A 20,453-nucleotide genomic window follows, 5' to 3' on the forward strand; every position below is an offset into this window, starting at 1 on the left:
TTTGTCTATTGATTATTTATCTGGATCACTTGGCACATTTCTGACAGTTCCTGAAAATTTCATCAAAATCGGCCCATTACATTTACTTTAATGTAGCATTATTTTTTATTATTATTATTATTTTTTACTATTGATTATTGATCCGGATCACCACCAAAAACTAATCATCTGTTCCTTGGCCCACTTCTGACAGTTCCTGAAAATTTCATCAAAATCGGTCCATAACTTTTTCTATGGGACAGATAGACAGACAGACAAACTAACGGAACCAAAAACATAACCTGGTGGAGAGAGCACTGTAGGTCTGTGCAATGCTTTAGTTGAGACAAGAAGAGAAAAATCCTTACCACCTCCATATTTTCTTAGTGTGGTTGTGAAGTTGAGAATTTAAAGAGAGAAGGAAAGAGAGTCCCCTCTACTTTTTCATTTTTGGAGTAAGAGCGCATTCAGAACAGATGATCCGCGAGCAAAATATGGCCAAACTCCCTTAAAAAGCAGTGCCGTTTCTTTTCTGATGGACTCGCCGCCTCCCGTTGCAACGGGGCCTCCATGTAGTAATTAAGCATCTGAGCCTAGATTTAACCCGTTTAAAGGCGCGTGTTGAGGCAGGGAGATCATCGTTTTTTAATTGGGTCGGCCATATTAAGTCGGCAGATCAGTTAGTCCGCTGATCATCTGTTCCGAATGCACTCTAAAAGGCTATGCGAAAGTCAAGTGCTCCACGATAAGAAATTTAGCAGCTGACGGAAGTTGTGCCTGAAAGCTGCAGTTAATTGAATCCATTCATCTCATTGGTTAAAATTGGAACATCAACAGTGGGAAGGAAGATGAACACGAAGAATCTTAGCGAAGGTTTTATGCGGGTGGTGTCGAAATGTAACAGTTTTCTTGATCAAGGTAAGAGTGCAAGTAGGTCCCTGCAAGTATCACCTCTCTCAGTGTTGTTTAATTAGCACAATAATATTGTTATTTCTTTGATAAACAATGAAATTGACTGGATTAAACCGGTTCAGTACGTTAGCTGAGTGGCTACAGTAGCAAGACATACAGGCCAAAGGCTTAGGCGAATTACTTAAATAATGAATCACGCTGTCCCATATGCAACAGGGACAAATATTATCTGATGATTTGGATTCCTACCTCAACCGTGTAAATTAAAGCATGCTTTTTTTGGATTCCCTTGGTATTGAAATTATGGCTACTGGTACATGTACATGTCGAAATTATTATCATAATGTACAGTAAAATATGTGAAGACTTCCTCTTTCACTTTTGCACTGTTATTAACATCATCACTTTATTACGTTACTGGTGGGTGGATGAAACTCCAGTGAGTCAGAATAATGTACGCAAAAAGATAAGTATTAATCTGTTTGAATTATATTCTCATCAAAGTTTTAATGACTCATTGGTTCAACTCTCAGCTACTACATGTGCATGTACTGGAGTACTACCCCCCACCAACAGCAGATCCAGAGATATTTTCTGACAGTTTGCCAAATTATCTTTGTTGATCCATGCTCCATTTTTGACCGTCTTCCGATAAAGATACTACCCTGGCAGATACCTGTCAATGTAAACTAAAATTCAAACCATCTTCTGAACTACCCAGAAGACTGCTTCCGCCTGACGGTTTAGTAAATAGATATGGCAACTTGTTACATTTATTTATAACTCGTAATTTTTTTCCAGCATGTCAGGCTTCAAGGGCATTGCTTCCTCTGCTGGGTTATCTGTACTAGTATTTGATTTATTGATTGCATAAAGCTTAATATTTTGTTTATTTATCCTTACCTGTAGTTAAGTTAACCTTAAGTTGGAGGTCTACCACACTGAAGAAATTCAATCTATTGCTTGCTTGTTTATTTGTTTTTATGCAATTTCGTACTTGGATGCTATTCCTTTAAATGTTCTCTATTACTGAAAAAGATCAATATAAACAAAATAACAAAAATATTAAATAATCAAAAGCAGAAGTAGCTAGTAACAAAATAGATTCCATATCTGATACTTCTGCCTCCACTTCATTTCTTTAGGCATATAATTGGTAATATAGATGCAGTGCTGATTTTGCAAACTGACAAATTATATCCACACTCCTTGATGCCTTGTTTAGTCTGTTGGTATCTGTACTGAAAGATGTGAATATCATTTGATCACAGAATTATAGGAGAATTTTGGCTAACACCAAAAAGGTTTGTAATTGGCATCCTAGGATAACTTCATAAATGATAACAACAATCTCCATTTTTTTTTTTTTTTTTTTTTTTTTTTGAATGGACACAAAAAATAAAACAGAATTTATTTAGATTGAGTTTCTCTGTCTTGTGAAACCCATCAGGCCTTCAGAAACGCTGGGTTAGAAATTCATGTCTCCCCTTTCAGCCAGCTCTTACTGTCAAACAGACTTAAGCATCATTCCTTTTGATAAATTATTCAGTGTGAATTCACAGAGTTGCCTTCACCATGGATCTTTTACTAATAATCAATACACTTAACCAAAAGATTGTCTTGTTGATCAGGTCATTAGGAATTCATAAAAGTATTCCTTGGGCACAGAGGGGTCTGGATTTCAGCAAGTGCAGCATTTTGTGACTGCATAGAATTTGCAACCTGATAAAATCTACTAGTACATGGCTTTGAGAAATAGAGCTACTTTCAAAAAAAGATTTAAAAGAGCTCTTGGCTAATGGGGATGACTAAGAATTTTCAACCCTCAACTACTTGGTTCATATGTGTACAAGCAGAAAATATTTTCCCCAAATGCTTAAGATAATATTGCTGGCAAAGGGAAATAGAACAATCTTATTAATTTTTATCATATCCACATACTGCTTAGCTTTTTGTTAACAAAATTATATTTGGATAGAAACAAGAAAAGTGCCTCAGTCACGTACCCCAATTAATATTTTTCAGATTAGTCATAGAACATAAAGGTTCCAGTATAATAAAATTTTTATTTAGATTTTTCACAAAATAACTTTTTTTGTCACTTAATGAGTAATAAATACCAGAAAATATTAAACATTTTCACCATTTAAAATATATATGGCAGCTATATACAGAGTGAATTATATCAAAGCATTTGGAGGAAATAAGTGTAAACCTGTAGTGTTTGTCTTTGTTTGCCTCACTCTATTTCTCTGGTAGGATCACCTTGGCGTACTGCTGTGTCCTCCTCTGACCTACACCCTGAGTTTACAGGTGTTTTCAGACTAACTGAAGGTATTGGCAATGCTTGGTGTAATATTTGAACCTTAGGGCGACAGAACTGCTTGGAAATATAAGCAGTTAGATTGAATATTTAAATTTGGCAATTTCTGTTTTGCGCACTATCCAGTAGGTATATTCTTTGCACTTTTTCTATTATTATTTAAGCTATTCTTTTATTTTTAAACTCTTTCATTCTTGCTACTGCAAATAAATTATTTCATGTGTTTGAAAACCCACAATATTTTATGCAGTGCACAAATTATTAACAAAATGTTGTACAAATATTTTTGTCGTACTGCTTGGAATGACTGGACAGATTTTAAATATATACTTGATGAATATGTTACATTCAGCAACATACTTAAAACTTTTTAAAATTTTTTTTCAGCTTCTTCAAGAAAGGAGTGCAGGCCATTCTTCATTGAAAACAAGCAAGTTGGTTTAATACGACCAGACATCTTAGCTCACCTGAAGCCATACACGGATGTTTTCCACATACCATACTCTCAAGGGAATGATAATATCAAGGTTAATTATCTTATTTCATGAAGAAAATGCCTTGGTTGTAAAATGAAAACACTCCCACAGGTTGAAAGGCACCCTCAGTTTCAGGGCCTGATGGAGTCTGCCCTATCGAACCATAATATAGCTGTGTATGATTATGAGGCTGAGTAGAGGAGAATGACTATCATCCCTCTGAAACTGAGGGTGCTAAATAAACGGTGGTGAATAGTCTAGTCCAGTTATCAGTAGTCATCATGTGCAAGCTGAAATCAAGTGATCAATATGCAGTCAAGTTGATCTCAACAGTGCAAGCGGATTTCAATGTTCTCTGTCTATAGCAGCTTCATTTAAAAATAGGCGTAAGATATACAATTTGTAGAAAATTTATTTTGAAGATCTAGAACAAGGTTCAGAGAAGAACTTCAGGGATACAGTCTATATAGGTTTACTTCACAGCCTGGCTATTACTTATAAGCAAGAGTCACCTACTCCCCCCCCCCCCCCCCCTTCAATCCCCACTCTCAACAGAACTGATATTGTAACGATTTTACATAGCCTTAAAATTCATGGTAAAGTTGCTGCAGTAAGCTGTAGCCTTTTGTTTACATTCTTGTGTGTGTTGAACTTTGAACCTTAAGTTGGAATGGCTTGTAAGTGGTATCAGTTTACTAAAGAGGGGATTGTGGTGTCCAGTAGAGGGGTTGGCGGTCAACCATTCAAGGCCGTCCACTTTTCCTCTGGCTGCCAGTCAGAGTAGCAGTGAACCATTCAAGGTCGTCCACTTTTGAAACCTATAAATACAGCTGCTCTACGCAGTGTTGGTCAGTTACTGTAGAGTATAGTGGCAGTACTCAGTGAGAGTATAGTGTCAGACTTAGTTTCACAACTTAGTTTGAGTCAGTTTCACAATATAGTTCCAGTTAGTTTATTGTAGCTGAGTTGCAGTTGTTTAAATTAGAAGTACAGCAGTACAGCAAGAATAGAGACAGTGTTTAGTAAAAGATACAGAAACATGTACATTTGTGTTGAGAGTTATTCGTAGAAATAAAGTTTACAAAACAGAGACCTTGTTTTGTTGGTGGCAGCGAAGTAAGAGAACCGTACACTGGTGGCAGAAAAGCGAAGACCTTTACACTGGTGGCAAGCGGTGGGATACAGACTTTAACACGCCAAGAGAAAAGCTCAAGAAATCAAGAAATTCAAAATGCCTCCTAAAAAGGACAACAGAGCTGACCAGGAGGAAGTGAGAAACCTGGAGGAACAGTTAGAAGAAGCCTGCAGAGCTCTTGAAGCTGAAAAAGAAAATTCTACTCACAGAATACAAGTTGCTGTAGAAGAAGCAGAGGCAGAAAAAGAAAGATTACTAAGAAAAGCTAAAGAGAATGCTGACGTCTTAGAGGCACGTGCTGAGGCTGCAGAACAGAGAGTCAGAGCCCTAGAGCGACAGAAAGAGACAGAAATAGAACACAGAGCCCAGAATGAACCCATATCAGAAACAATAACCCCTACACTTACCCCATTTCACAGAATTAACGGCCGTAGTAACTTTGAAATACCTTTGCCCAGACAGACTCTCTTTAGTGGAAAAGAATCCTGGGAGGGTTTCATTGAGCCATTCAAAGCACTAAGCCAGACTTGTGAATGGAGTGAGTCTGAGAAACTGTTTAGATTATGTAACAGTCTGCGTGGTGAGGCTGCTGATTTCGCCTTTGTGCAGTTGTCAGCAGAAGTGGTAAATTCCTACCCTCTGTTACAGAGGGCGTTGCAAAACCGATTTCAAGAAAAGCGTACTACAAGCTCCTATCTATCAGAGCTAGAAAATAGAAAGCTTAGTTCAAGAGAGAAACTGCCAGAGTACATATCCGATATTAGAAAGTTAGTGTTAAAAGGTTACCCGACGGCTGACTGCACCACACGTGAGGCCATTGCATTGCGCCATTTCATAAAAGGGTTGCCAGACCATCAAGCCGCCGTGGCAGTGGGCATGAAAACGCCCAAAAATCTAGACGAAGCAAGGGAGGCCCTTGAAATGTATAACAGTCTAAGAGAAGAGGCAGTGAAAAGACCAAGTGTTAGGGCAGCAAATCCTGAGGCTGTTGTAACAGAAAGTCAGCTACACCAGCTTGAAAAGAAGTTTGACAAGAAGTTAGATGAAATTAAAGACTTGATAATGAAAGAGAAAGCAAAAGACACGAAAAGTCCTCCACCACCCAAGTCAGAAAATTGGAAAAACAACATAGAGTGTTTCAAGTGCCATAGATATGGGCATCTGGCAAGAGAATGCAAGGCACCTGTGAAAGAGGCTCAGCATGTAAACAACCAGGGAAACTGAGAAGGGGCATTCCAGCCGGCCAGAATGAACCCCTAAAAACACCTGTTGACAGTGACATTGAAACCGTCAGTTGTAGAAATGCTAATGTTTCTTGGCCAGTGAAGATTCAGGGCCAAGAAGTGAACTTTATTGCAGACACTGGTGCGTCAAAAACAATTATATCTACCCACATTTATGAACAAATTCCCCATGATTTTAGACCTGAACTGAAAAAGACTAATAGAAAACTGCAGTTGCAGGTTGCAGACAGTAGAAACATTGAAATTGAAGGCCATGTAGAAATAAAATTTCAGTCTGGTGAAGAAGTGTTTATTTGGGACATGCTTGTAGCAAAAATAAAGGATGATGGTTTGTTAGGAATGGACTTCCTGTGCCATAATGATTTTTCACTGGGTGTGAACGGACTGAAACTTAATGGGAAGAGAGTGCCCTGTTTGGTTGAGAGGGAACCAAAGCATGCCTTTAGAGTGACAGTGACTAATGACGTTATTATTCCTGCAAACAGTGAGTTGATCATAGAAGGGACAGTTGATTCTAGCAAAATAAAATCAGGATTGGGACTGGTAGAGGCAATTCCAGAGAAGTCAAGTGATTTTCTGATCGGACATGTGCTAGTTGATCCTTTCAGAAGAGACAATAAAATACCTGTGAGACTCCTTAACCCTTCTAATGAAAACATTTCACTTTTGAAAGACACCTGCATTGCTCATTTACATGAAGTAGACCATGTGATTGGTGATAAACTTGAAGATAGCCTTTCTGTGCCCACCTTACGAGCAGACTTAACCCCTGGTATACAAAAGTCAGACTTAACCCTTCATAGCCCAGAATTGCTTGAGTACCTGGCTGACCTCTATAAACAGTCAGGTGAGAATTTGACTGACTTTGAAAGATGTGAATTAAAGAAACTCCTGCAGAAGCACAGTGATGTTTTTGCCAAGTCTTCCAGTGACATGGGTCACACATCTGTCGTGAAGCATAAGATCGTCACTGGTGATGCAAGACCCATAAAACAGCAGCCCAGAAGACCCCCTAGAGCGTTTGCTGGGGAAGAAGAGAAAATAATTCAGGAACAGCTCCAAAATGGTGTTATTAGAGAGTCCACCTCACCTTGGTCATCTCCACTAGTTTATGTCAAGAAAAAGGATGGAACAACAAGACCCTGTGTTGACTATAGACACTTAAATGATGTAACAGTGAAAGATGCTTACCCTCTTCCTCGAATAAATGACTGTTTAGACTCTCTTGGTGGTTCAATTTTCTTCTCAATAGCTGATTGCCAGAGCGGGTATTATCAAATCGAGGTAGCAGAAGAAGATAAGCCAAAGACTGCATTTGTGACCAGAAAAGGGTTATACGAATATAATGTTATGCCTTTTGGTCTTTCTAATTCTCCTTCAACCTTCGAACGGTGTATGGAACTGATTTTACGTGGTTTGCAGTGGCAGACAGTGTTGATTTACCTTGATGACATTATTGTGTTTGGTAAATCATTTGAAGAACACTATAAGAGACTTGACGAGGTTTTTAATCGTCTTGGGAAAGCAGGACTAAAACTGAAACCAAGCAAATGCAGGTTGTTCCAGACTGAAGTTCAGTTTTTGGGACATGTAGTGACACAAGATGGCGTTAAACCAGATCCTGAGAAGGTAGAGTGTATAAAGAAATGGCCAGTTCCCAGGAATCTGACTGATGTACGTAGTTTTCTAGGACTGTGCTCATATTATCGTAGATTTATTAAAGGATTTTCAACAAGAGCTGCTCCAATTAATCACCTGCTCCAGGCCGGCCAGGCGTTTACTTGGACGGACTCTTGTCAGACAGCATTTGAGGACCTCAAAAGTGCCCTTACAGGTAATGAGGTAATGGCGTATCCGAGAGACGAAGGACTGTACATTCTTGACACTGATGCTTCAGCCACGGGCATTGGTGCCGTTTTATCTCAGTTACAGTGGTGTGAGAAGACCCAGAAAGAAATAGAAAAACCAGTCGCGTATGCAAGTAAGTCATTGACGAAAACTCAACGCTGTTACTGCGTGACTAGAAAAGAACTGCTTGCCGTTGTTACCTTTGTTCAACAATTCAGACACCATTTATTGGGTAGACAGTTTTTGGTACGAAGCGATCACAGTGCCCTCCGATGGGTTATGTCCTTTAAGGAGCCCAATGATCAGATGGCCAGATGGCTGGAAGTGCTATCACAGTATGATTTTAAAATAGAACACCGAGCAGGGGCCAGACACGGTAACGCAGATGCAATATCGAGATTTCCATGCGACCCAGATGAGTGTACATGCTATGATGGGGAGTCCATTTTAAGCAAATTGCCATGCGAGGGTTGCGTACAGTGTAAGAAGAAACATGAACAATGGTCCAGATATCTGGAAGAAGAAGTCGTCCCTTTAGTAACCAGAAGAATGACAGAAAACCGAAAGAAAGAACCAAAATCAGACAATGGAGTCTGTGGCAGTGGTCAAGTATCGGGAAACCAAGGAAAATGTCCAGTAAAACGTGTGTATACAGCAGCTTGTTCAGTTTTATTGACAGGCCTTTACATCCTACTGACATTGTTCTTTGCAATTCTGAGCTGGGTGACCATGAAATTCAGGTGTATCTTTAAGGAAGTTAGAGCACTTTCTCTTCGAAGGATGAGAGTTTCCAAGAAAAAGGAAGTGCTGCCTAGAGAAAACTTGACATTCAAGGATCAGGATTTTTCTCATGGTGATGAAGATACAGATCTCAGTGAATCTGAGAGTGACAGAGATAGACTTCCAGCCGAGTGGCTGGGCAGTTACACTGTGAATGAATTGTTTAATTTGCAGCGTAAAGACCCTGAGTTGAAGACTGTGCTGGACTGGAAGGAACAGTCATCACAGAGACCAGAAAGAGATAAAGTGGCCGCAGAAAGTCCTGCAGTGCGACAGTTATGGTTGCTTTGGGACCAACTTGTGCTGCGGGAGGGCATTTTATATAAGAGATGGGAAACGTTAGATAAGGCAGGTTCCTTTTTACAGATATTGGTTCCGAAAGAGATGAGGAATGAGGTGATGAATGGCGTACACGACAAAGTCACGTCAGGTCACCTTGGCGTCAATAAAACAGTGAGCAAGTTGAAAAGACACTTCTACTGGTACAAGATGAAAGAAAGTGTGCGAGATTACATAAGAAGATGTGCTATTTGTGGTGGTAGAAAAAGACCACGGTCAAGACCCAAGGCTCCTTTGCTAAGATATGCTGTAGGCGCTCCCATGGACAGAGTGGCAACAGACATCTTAGGACCTTTTCCAGTCAGTGAAAGAGGCAATAAATATATTCTTTTAGCAATGGACCAGTTTTCCAAATGGGTGGAGTGCTATGCCATCCCTGACATATCAGCTAAAACTGTAGCACACAAGCTAGTGACAGAGTTTTTCTCTAGATTTGGCCTACCCCTTGATCTCCATTCAGACCAAGGTAGCAACTATGAGTCACAGTTATTCAAACAAGTATGTCAAGTATTAGAAATAAATAAAACCCGAACATCCAGCTATCATCCCTCAGGAAATGGAATGGTGGAGAGATTCAATATTGTGTTATGTGACATGATATCAGCTTACGTGTCAGAAGACCAACGGGATTGGGACATTCATTTGCCTTTATTGACTGCAGCATACAGGTGCTGTAAACATGAAAGCACTGGTTATTCCCCTAATTTGCTTATGTTAGGCAGAGAAGTTCACACAGCTACAAAACTCATCTTTGGAAAACCACCAGAAGACCGATCTGTGACGTCTCCTTCAGAGTATGTGAAAATGTTGCAAGAGAAAATGACTAGAATTCATGAAATAGTGAGATTTCATTTGAAAAAGGACTTTCAAAGGCAGAAAAGAGACCATGACACCCGTATTTCGCAAAATAACCTTCACTTTTCTTATACCTTCTTTTGCCAAGGAATACAGTGTATGTGATATCCACTCTCACTTCAAACTTTTTACTAGTATATCATATATATCAGGTTTATGTTGTATATCATACGTATATACATGTTCATTTATTAACAAACAAGTTTCCATTACACTATACATGACCAAACAGATCAATTTCATTTAACTTTACAGTAATGTGTAACACCTAGGCTACACCTCAATGGCTGATATAGTATGTATATAGTGTGTGGTAATACATTCTTGCTATTCCTTACAGGTCCACCTGAATCCATCACTTCAGACATTTGAAGAGAGATCAGAGGCAGTGGAGAAGGTGCTGCTGGACCTCAGGGAGAAGGATGTGTTCAAGACTTTGAGAGGATGGAGAGATGAGGTGGGTGTGGGTTACATTGTAACAAATGTGGGTTATACTTTAACAAATGTGGGTTACACTGTAACAGTGTGGATTATACCATAAAAATGTGGTTTACACTGTAACCAGATAATTTTTAACAAATGGGGGTTACTCTGTAACAATGTGGATTGCACTGTGACAGATGTGGGTTATACTTGAACAAATGTGGGTAACAACTATCTGTTGTCGACCCTCAGGTCATTTAATTGGTCAAATACGGTTCAGAAAACAACCCATTTAGGTCAGGCTGGCCTACCAGTAGTAATAAGATGACATCTATACCAGTAGATAATGAAAATATGACATCTGTACTAGTAGATAATGAAAAAAAAAATCCAACACTTGTTAGAATTTCCTACTACCTGATCAGTGTTAGTAAATTTCTGTGTGCTGGGGTGTACATGGCACATGTGTATTATGTCATATTTTCTGGTTGATTTCAGTATTTTAACATTTGGTATAAGTTCAGCGAGCCTCCCTTAATGAAGATGGAGAGGGCAGCAACCTGTAAGTTTTAAACAATACTCATAGGTAGGTCATTGTGGTAGAAGTAAAGATGAATTATTATTGTGACTCGTACCGTAAGTATCACAAAGTAGTGGGAGTTGTGTACAGCTTGTACTGTTAGACCTCTGCTTGGTGATGGCATTTTTAAAAACTTTTTTATTGTAAATGGTGCATTGATTGATACCCCACCCCCACCCCCACCCCCATATATAATGACTTGCATTACGATTGACTATACAGATATTACTCACTACTAGGGGCCAGTTGAGCTGTGATGTCATTTTGTGCAAGAAATCTTTATATGGGACACAGTGAAGAAACGTTCACAGCAAGTGAAAAGCCAGATAAACATCTGTGAAAACCCTGATACCGGTAGAGGGCACATACTCCTTTAGATGATGAGTGTACAGTGTTTGCCTCTTAGGAAAATTAGTTGCTGGACTGAAAGTCCAGCCATCTTGAAAAGTAGCTGGACAGAATGTCTGCCGGATGAGAAAACTTATCAGCCCGTTCAAAAAGTTGTCAGCCCCGGGCAGACGGTCCAGCCTTAATTTCTAACACTGTGAGTGCAGGTACTATATACATGTATACCATATAACAAACCCCACCTGTTTCAGGTCTGTTTGGGGTAAAGCAATATGGTGTCCACATCAATGGCTGGACGCACCACCCTACCAAGGGGGTGTGCATGTGGATAGCCCGGAGATCTAAGACAAAACCCACCTGGCCAAACATGCTGGACAACTTGGTAATGGCTCTGTTAAACTTGAAGTTATGATTGTTTATTTGCAATTTCCAGTAGACATTATTAAGTTGTTAAGCACAATTAAGCTTTAAAAGCAATATTAATGTATTCTCCTTTCCTGTTGCAAAGACACTATACCCTGTAATATTTGCTGAATCAGATACTGAAGGATACATAAATTGGTGTTTTGTGCGAAATATGGCCTAATGTAGACCACTTCATAATTCTGTCACATGTAAGGTTTCTTTCAGTCGTAATAGATACTGCAAAAACATATCAACAGAATAGCCTGTGTGGAGCATCTCTCAAATCATACAAAACAAACAAAAATAATGAATACCCTTAACATAGTTATGATAGTGGGGTTGCAATTCAACTTAAAATAAGTTTGTAAAAGGTAATCAAATATTTGTATTCTCAGTAAACAGACAAAGCATCAGTTTTTATGGCAGTGGTTATGATACAGTTTGACCTTTTGTTTTCTTTCAGGCAGCAGGTGGACTGTCCTCAAAACACAACGTGATGGAGTGTGCCAGGTCAGAGTGCCAGGAGGAAGCCTCTGTGCCAAATAATTTACTTGATAATCTCAAACCAGTTGGGACTGTGTCGTAAGTTTGGTGTGAAATGATTTACTTGATTATCTCAAACCAGCTGGAACAGTGTCATAAGTTTTGCCCCAAATGATTTGCTTGATAATCTCAAACCAGCTGGAACAGTGTCGTAAGTTTGTGTCATTACAAATGATTTACTTGATAATCTCAAACCAGCTGGAACAGTGTCGTAAGTTTGGCCCAAAATGATTTGCTTGATAATCTCAAACCAGCTGGAACAGTGTCGTAAGTTTGGCCCCAAATGATTTGCTTGATAATATCAAACCAGCTGGAACAGTGTCGTAGGTTTGGCCCCAAATGATTTACTTGATAATCTCAAACCAGCTGGAACAGTGTCGTAAGTTTTGCCCCAAATGATTTACTTGATAATCTCAAACCAGCTGGAACAGTGTCGTAAGTTTGTGTCATTACAAATGATTTATTTGATAATCTCAAACCAGCTGGAACAGTGTCGTAAGTTTGGCCCCAAATGATTTGCTTGATAATCTCAAACCAGCTGGAACAGTGTCGTAAGTTTGGTGTGAAATGATTTACTTGATTATCTCAAACCAGCTGGAACAGTGTCATAAGTTTTGCCCCAAATGATTTGCTTGATAATCTCAAACCAGCTGGAACAGTGTCGTAAGTTTGTGTCATTACAAATGATTTACTTGATAATCTCAAACCAGCTGGAACAGTGTCGTAAGTTTGGCCCAAAATGATTTGCTTGATAATCTCAAACCAGCTGGAACAGTGTCGTAGGTTTGGCCCCAAATGATTTACTTGATAATCTCAAACCAGCTGGAACAGTGTCGTAAGTTTTGCCCCAAATGATTTACTTGATAATCTCAAACCAGCTGGAACAGTGTCGTAAGTTTGTGTCATTACAAATGATTTACTTGATAATCTCAAACCAGCTGGAACAGTGTCGTAAGTTTGGCCTCAAATGATTTGCTTGATAATCTCAAACCAGCTGGAACAGTGTCATAAGTTTGGCCCCAAATGATTTGCTTGATAATCTCAAACCAGCTGGAACAGTGTCGTAAGTTTGGCCCCAAATGAATTACTTGATAATCTCAAACCAGCTGGAACAGTGTCGAAAGTTTGGTGTGAAATGATTTACTTGATAATCTCAAACCAGCTGGAACAGTGTCATAAGTTCCTGCTAAATAAATAACTTGATTAATTCAAACCAGTTGGAAGAGTATCCTAAGTTTTTTGTCAAATAATTTATTTGATAATCTTAAACTAGTTGGAACAGTTTTGTAAGTTAGTGATCTCAGATGAGTTGAAATAGTGTCATTAATATATAACTTATGTGCCAAATTATTCACTTGATAATTTTAATCTCAGTAAAACATTGTTTTCAGTTTGTGCCAATAAACTAAGACTAGTTACAAAAACGTGGTGAGTCTTTTTGACATGATCAAATTGTGTGTGTATCAGTTTTATTCATTATTTGAGGAAGGTAATTGTGTATGTTATAGAAAGTATGCCACTTTCCATTTTGTAGATATTTCTATGAAGATGAGAGGGGGTTGTTCCCTGAGTGTGAGTACATAATGGACCTGGAGGTGCCAGAGGACTTTGTTCCTCAGAATGCTGACGGAGAGGTGGCAGAGTTTTACCTGTGGACAATACAGGAGGTGGGAACATGAATTAAAATTGCACACCTGTTTAAAATTCTGGTGACCTTTTTTTATAAATATCACTTAAGTACTAAATTGTGTCCACTTCAAGTGTTTTTCGGGTTATTTACCGCCCCATGCCTAACCCAAGATAGAGGCAGGGATGATGTTTTTCCAATTATCGGCAGATTTCCTACTTTTTGGGCGATGAAAAAGTCATTGGTCTAGGCAGCTCCCCCCCCCCCCCCCCTTTGGACAACACACCATATTTTCAAACTTTTTCACTAAATGGCAGTCTCGTCTCTGTAGATATGCAGGGCTACACCGCTGAATCAGATTAGCTTCAGTAGATACCCTCATGGTCATTATTCATCAAATATTGGTCCAGATGTGATTTATCAGACCTGAGAAAAAAATGAAGTTTTTCTTCCAGTACTGTTGATGGTTTGTCAACTTGTGACTGATATGGATTAAGAAACTGAAATAAGCCGTGTCAATTTAGGTGCCTGCTTGGCTTAGATAAGCAGGGTTCAGGTGTTTGAGTACCGTATCATATCAGATATGACAGTGTGTATTTAACTCCATAACTACTGTCAACTCAATCTGCAGTTCAGTTCTGCCTGTTATAAGTTTTGGCATTTTTGAGGTTTCATTCATGGAAAGAAATGTACCAGTACATGTACATTCAGGAATGTTTCTTTTCTGTTATTCTAGTGAGTTTGGGGGATTATTTGTACATCCCCACCTCATACATCATGCAAAATTCCAGATAACTGAAAAAAGAAAATGGGGATCATGCTAAAATTTTTTTTAAGATTTTAAAAATCACTAATTTAACTGATGTAGCATCATTCAGATAAATTTTCAAGCAGATATATCTAAAAAATATTTTGTAGTTTAACATGCATTTTCTATATTTTTCTCTCCAGCTAACACATTTGAATTTGCTTTTCCTGGGCCCTTAATTCATACAGTTAAAATAGGTTTTTAAGCCATTTTCATTTAGCTTGAATTATAGTCTTTCAAATATGTCAGGTGTCTGTAGGCAGTGTTTGAAAATATAATTATTTCTGCCAATATACAGTACTTAGGTAATCCTACCTTTCAGTTGTACATGTGCAAATTAATGGTACCAAAGGGAAGTTTCTAGGTCATTATTACTAGTATGTGGTCCCTATGGGATAGATGGCATTTGAAATGTACTGGTATACGTGCGCTTCTGCAATTGACCCATACTAATTAAAATTAACTTACACTAATTGAGAATTTACAAATTTATTTTTGAAATTTTGTTTAATGTAAGTCATGAAGATATAAAAGATTTATGTACAACATTGAATGTTTTATGTTTTGTTACTAGGTGCTAGAGAAGACCATTACCAGTGAATTCAAATCTAATTCTGCTTTGATAGCAATCAACTTCTGCATACGCCATGGCTTGATTAGCCCAGATGATGGTAAGGATAAATCACTTACAGTACAAAGGAGGAAAAATACTAATTAAATCTGAAATGTCAGCAGGAGAGGCACATGAGCAACATTTTTATACTAAATGGTTTTACATTAAGAATTTTTAAAATTCCTCTTTGAATCTTAGGATTAAAAGCATTATTACTATTAAAATTGTATTTGGCTATATTTCACAACATATTTGACATTAGTTTTGCCTTGTTATAGTAAAACTACAAGGAAATACCAATTTACAATTTCAGAGCCAAACTACCAGCAAATATTGGAGGGAATGCATGCAAAGTTGACATGAGTTGTCCAGCTTTTGCAGAAATTAGCTTTTGCAGATTTGGTGGAGCTACATGGACATATATACCACTGTGTTGTCATCTTTGACAACAATGCTCAATTAAAGTATCTTCTCCTGTAAATGGTTGGACCCTGGTAAAAGATCATGAAATGTGTTTTGTCCACCCTGTCGTTTTTGTAAGCTTGTGCAGGATAAATACAGGCCAACTTGTTTGTTTATGAAACCAGAGCATGTGTTTAACAAATATGTACCATAAGGAAGTGTAAAGTTTAAATGTTTATGGTGAGAGCTACAAAAAATAGTTGTGGTCACCATATCTTTTTATGTCTGGGGTCTGTTGCTCTTCATCTACAGATTATACAGGAATGGTTGCCAACGATCTGTTTTTGACTCAGTTTCCAATATCTGTTATCATTTTAAATGTTTAAAAAGTTTGGATGCTCAAGCCTCATTTTGACACCTGCCTACATATTGTGTAAAATACAAATAAAGACTGCAGAATTAATAAAGATATAAATTGGAATTTGCATAACCTATACACTTTTTATATTGGAAAATGTGTTCATAGGTTTGGCTAGAACCAATGAAAAATCTGTTAAGTATATTTCAAGTTATAAAATGATGATGTGTGATGATCTGGTTGCACTTGGCGGGATTCCCTGCCAAGTTGGATCGATCTATGTAGAATGATAACTTCATTGGGAATTAGCCCATGTACATTCCTGTAGTGATCGTTAAGTGAGCAAATATAGCTCCTGGTGCGCTTGATTTTTAATGAGCTATGCTGTTATTGTTCATGTAGTGAAAATATGCCTTTGTTTTCTGGCATTGGCTGCATTTGTTTATATTTATAACAATGTAAGATTGTTGTGATGATTTATGGTGTTGGGATGGAAAAACTGGAAGTGTTATACTTGAATGATTATTCTTGCAAGGTTTTTTTGAATACTACAGATATGCTCAAGAGTTGATTGCCACCTTTTCGGGTGTCACATATCTAAGTTTTACATACAATGTCACTATCATCGCCGTTATGTTCCCTTGTGACCACTACGGTCTCAAACTTTTTACACGTTATTCAAGTACTATGACAGCAACTAAAATTTTAAAACAAGTTTTGAAGTCAAAATGTTGATTAAGATTAAGATATTCCGTTAGGTTAGACGAAATGTATGTTGAAAAATTCATTATGAGCTTTTTTTTTTCAAAAGAGGAAATTTTCTTGTAGTATATTATTTAAAGTCTACATTTACAAGGCCAACCCATTTAATTGTAATGGATTTAGATATAAATTATCATGAACCATGATCGAGGCAGTTTTAGAGCAAAGGAATCGTTTCTACATTATGAATTCATGTAGTATACACCAGTTAAAGCTTGTATATTGCATTTACAATGTTATGTTACATTGTAAATTCTTTAATTAATTGTCATTTTCCATTAACCATAATTTATTTTAACGTACTTAATTTATTTTAAAGTACGTTATTAATTACAGGTGTATAACTTACTTCCTATTTTGTATAACAATTGATCTCTTTGTTAAACAATGGATATATTAATTAAAAAATTAGACTGGTTAATCTTTTAGTGTAGTACAATGGCCTTTATAGCTACATGTACTACTTGACGCAATATATCGAAAACCCTAATCATTATTGAAATTCTGCATGTTTTTAATCATTTATTGTTAAACGTTTTCCTCTACTGACAAATTGTTTAATAGCAAAGAATAATTTTATCGATTAGCTTTCACAAATGAATCAATAAATGAATGGATTAATGAAATCGATATAGGGTGTTCAAACTGGTGCACATTTTCTTTACACTTATTGTATTGGGTGTTTCATAAAATGTAAATGTTAAAGCGGTGACAACAGAGATTACAGCGATGTGCTCAAAGTTTCAACTGTTTGACTCTGCCTTTGCCTTACTGTACCAGACCCAACAGCGTTTCGAATTTTACTCCAAAGTTTTTTATAACCGTCGCGTACCTCGGGCAGTCTCACGCCGTACAACAGGGGGTCGCATAAACCGTTCACCATCCCCAATGTTCCCGTGACCACGTGCGCAACAGCCATTTCATTGCTGGTCAGGAATTCCTTTTCCGTAATGTACGCCCGCAGGCCGAACGTTATAGCCAGTGGGGTCCAAAATATCACTACAGTCCCTGACAACCAGATGACTGTCACCACCAATTTTCTGTCACTGTGCGTCGTACCGGTGTCTATTTCATCTGTCGTCCGTTGTCTGGAAACGCCGGTGTTGCCTATGATGGCACGCGCTTTGACGAACAGCACTCCGTTAAGAATCAAATTAAGGAGACACATCGTGGTGCAAGTGACTGCAAGATACCAAAGACTGGCCACGGAATAGTCGTTTGCGAAGTACTTGGAGCAGTTCTCTTGGGACGTTGTTGCTAACTTTGCCACGTGAAATGCGACGTACGTTACGGCGACGAAGGCGTAACTCACCGACAGAATAATTTTCACAACGCGTGTTCTCACCAGAATCTTGTATCGTAGCGGATATGTTAGAGCCAAGATCTGGTTGATCAGGATGAACGTAGTGTTGACAAGCGGCAGCTGTACTCCGCACATAAGAAGGTCCTGGATAACGTCCACAACACACATAAATGTGGATTTGTCCTCAGGGTCTGATGAGTTCTCTATGTGGACCACAGTGAAGCTGGTCGTTAAAGCAAGAACGAGGACTAGCATGTCCGTGGCAGCTAGATGAGTGATCAGAATCTGAAGCGGCTGAAATGGTCGACGCATATGGTAAAGTGCAGCGAGTGATACAGCGTTTTCTACAATGCCGATGCTTACAATGACCATGCACACGATGTGCAGTGCTTGAAAAATATGTAAACCATCCTCAGACAAAACTGGGAAACGCCACGGAGGGATTCCAACTGAAAATGTTGCATTGAACTCCTGTGACATTTCAACTTTGTTCGGTGTTTAGAACTGTATTTCACAATGGTTTTATTCCATTGTTCGCACTGTCCTATAAAGAATTCACATACCAGTTCAATTCGTATCTCGCGTTTCAAAATCTTTCGAGGTAGACAATCACAGTAGGTCCTATAGTATAAATTAAATTTGGAATATCACCTCTTACTTGCTCTAAAATGCGTCCAATGAAATATTGTCTGAATTTTAGTCGAGTGTAGTCCAATTACCAACTAGCCGTCCAAGTGCGGTAGTATATTTCAGACGACAATGGATTACTGAGTCTGTGGCGTGACGTGATTTGATGTAGGATATAAACCAAATGAAGCATACGATGGCTGGAAACTCCAAGAACCCGGATCAAAATTGATCATGTGTATAATACAAAGCATAATATTACTGTTGCCATAGCACCATTAATTGGTTATCTCATATATTGCATGATCTGAGTGGAGATCAAATAGGCTCTATTCTGTCAGGACATTTGTCTTCAGAACTGCTAATAGCAGAAATGCTTATCTACCCTGACATTGATCATTATCTCTGAGCTCGCTAAAATGTATTTTGGCCCATCAATTACTTTGAAACCTTAATAGGATTTAACGTAATTGGTTTCGTCGTTGGTGGAATGAATTCAATTCTTACAACACCCAACAAAGCAACCAAAAGGCTTGACACATTAATACAATTAAGTTCACAAACGGCGGAGTTTTTACAACAGATAACAGTAATGTAGTATATATACGCGCTATTCTAATGGAAAAGCTAAATGCACCTTAAATAAAATACTTGAAAAAAGACGGAATTTTTTTGTTATTTGAAACTCAAACTAGTTTTGTGATCATTAACCACAGTTTGGCTTAAAGGTGCCGTGTTTAAATACATTTTATCCCCAAAAGATATACACCTTACATGTCGAGAGATGACCTAGGATATTGATCGGGCAGACAGCATTGAAATAAAATTGTTCTCAGAGTAATAACTTGCGAAAATTCATGTTTTTTACAATATTAGATTGGCGGGTATTTGTAGGTCTTTCACCTTTCTTTTTTTTTAATTAGCGAGTGGTGAATTCTGTCAATGGCCTTGGTTGTTAAAGTGCGTCCTCTTTAGTCTCCTTATATCGTAAAATTCATCAAAATTATATAGGGCCTGACAGTCTCATTTTGCTTGTGGAGGGCTGTTAACTTTCATCCATATTTGCTGGCTCTACTGGAATTGTCACAAAACCAAATTTTGAATAACCATTTCCTAAGAAAAAAATTATACACAAAAATGCTTAATGTTGGAGAGCTATGGTATTAAATAGGCCATACCAATTTTCAAATCTCTGTTTCCAAAATTAAGGACAGGATTGGCTTTCAAAATTTGTGAATATTTTCATGTTTTCACCTCTCAGATCCATATTATAGTCTGTCTCCGGAATAAATCTTATTGTTATAGGACAACACCTATAGTATCATCCTATCATCCTACAAGACTGGCAGTGAATAAATCAGGAATTGAATTTTATGGGAATTTTTAAGTGTTGAAATTGTAATTTTTTAATATTGCATTTGTAACTTTGAAAATAAATTCTCTATGTCCGAAATCTGGATCAGTTGAAACTTGGTGAAATCATAGATAAACCCACCCTACATTAGCCAAAGAAAAATGGAGTGCGTTCACAAACATCTCAATTTTCTATGATTTTTTGTAAACTTTGTCTCATATTAAAAGATAGGGATTTTCATTTTTTTAATTTTTTTCCATCCAGACAAAGTTGCCTATGTTAAACAAAAAAACGTAGGGCGCTGTCCGAAATCATACCAATTTGCGGAATATTTACAAAACAATTATTTGAAAATTTCGGCTCCTGCAGTGCAAACATAGCAACAAACAAACAATCGAGCAGACTTACA

The 20,453-nt window shown here is 37.9% G+C and overlaps 2 protein-coding genes across 3 annotated transcripts; one reads left to right on the forward strand and one right to left on the reverse strand.

The window, feature by feature from the left end:
• Positions 1-699: 699 nt before the first annotated feature.
• Positions 700-17,390, forward strand: LOC106177253 (uncharacterized). Of its 2 annotated transcripts, XM_087016110.1 has the most exons (10): positions 700-897; positions 3,151-3,225; positions 3,602-3,741; positions 10,232-10,348; positions 10,813-10,876; positions 11,494-11,624; positions 12,111-12,229; positions 13,725-13,857; positions 15,200-15,296; positions 15,552-17,390. In XM_087016110.1, the coding sequence occupies exons 1-10, from the start codon at positions 828-830 to the stop codon at positions 15,599-15,601; spliced, it is 996 nt and encodes a 331-aa protein (XP_086872236.1). In that variant the 5' UTR covers positions 700-827; the 3' UTR covers positions 15,602-17,390. The 2 variants fall into 2 exon arrangements, with proteins under 2 accessions (XP_086872236.1, XP_086872237.1); XM_087016111.1 differs by lacking the exon at positions 3,151-3,225 and having other exon boundaries at positions 708-897.
• Positions 17,391-17,481: 91 nt separating this feature from the next.
• On the reverse strand, positions 17,482-18,375 carry LOC106177304 (melanocortin receptor 4-like). The gene has a single exon (XM_013560046.2). The coding sequence runs from the start codon at positions 18,373-18,375 to the stop codon at positions 17,482-17,484; it is 894 nt and encodes a 297-aa protein (XP_013415500.2).
• Positions 18,376-20,453: the final 2,078 nt, after the last annotated feature.

Source organism: Lingula anatina, chromosome 6, assembly GCF_051362555.1.
Source record: "Lingula anatina isolate TDL-2025a chromosome 6, LinAna3.0, whole genome shotgun sequence".
Classification (NCBI taxonomy): Eukaryota; Metazoa; Brachiopoda; class Lingulata; order Lingulida; family Lingulidae; genus Lingula; species Lingula anatina.

Excerpts from the sequence above, each read along its gene's own strand:
- LOC106177253 (XM_087016110.1), top strand. The coding sequence starts at position 828 with ATGAACACGAAGAATCTTAGCGAAGGTTTTATGCGGGTGGTGTCGAAA. Across the intron at positions 10,349-10,812 it reads TGAGAGGATGGAGAGATGAG|TATTTTAACATTTGGTATAA; the intron begins GTGGGTGTGGGT and ends GGTTGATTTCAG. Across the intron at positions 15,297-15,551 it reads CTTGATTAGCCCAGATGATG|AGCCAAACTACCAGCAAATA; the intron begins GTAAGGATAAAT and ends TTACAATTTCAG.
- LOC106177304 (XM_013560046.2), bottom strand. The coding sequence starts at position 18,375 with ATGCGTCGACCATTTCAGCCGCTTCAGATTCTGATCACTCATCTAGCT.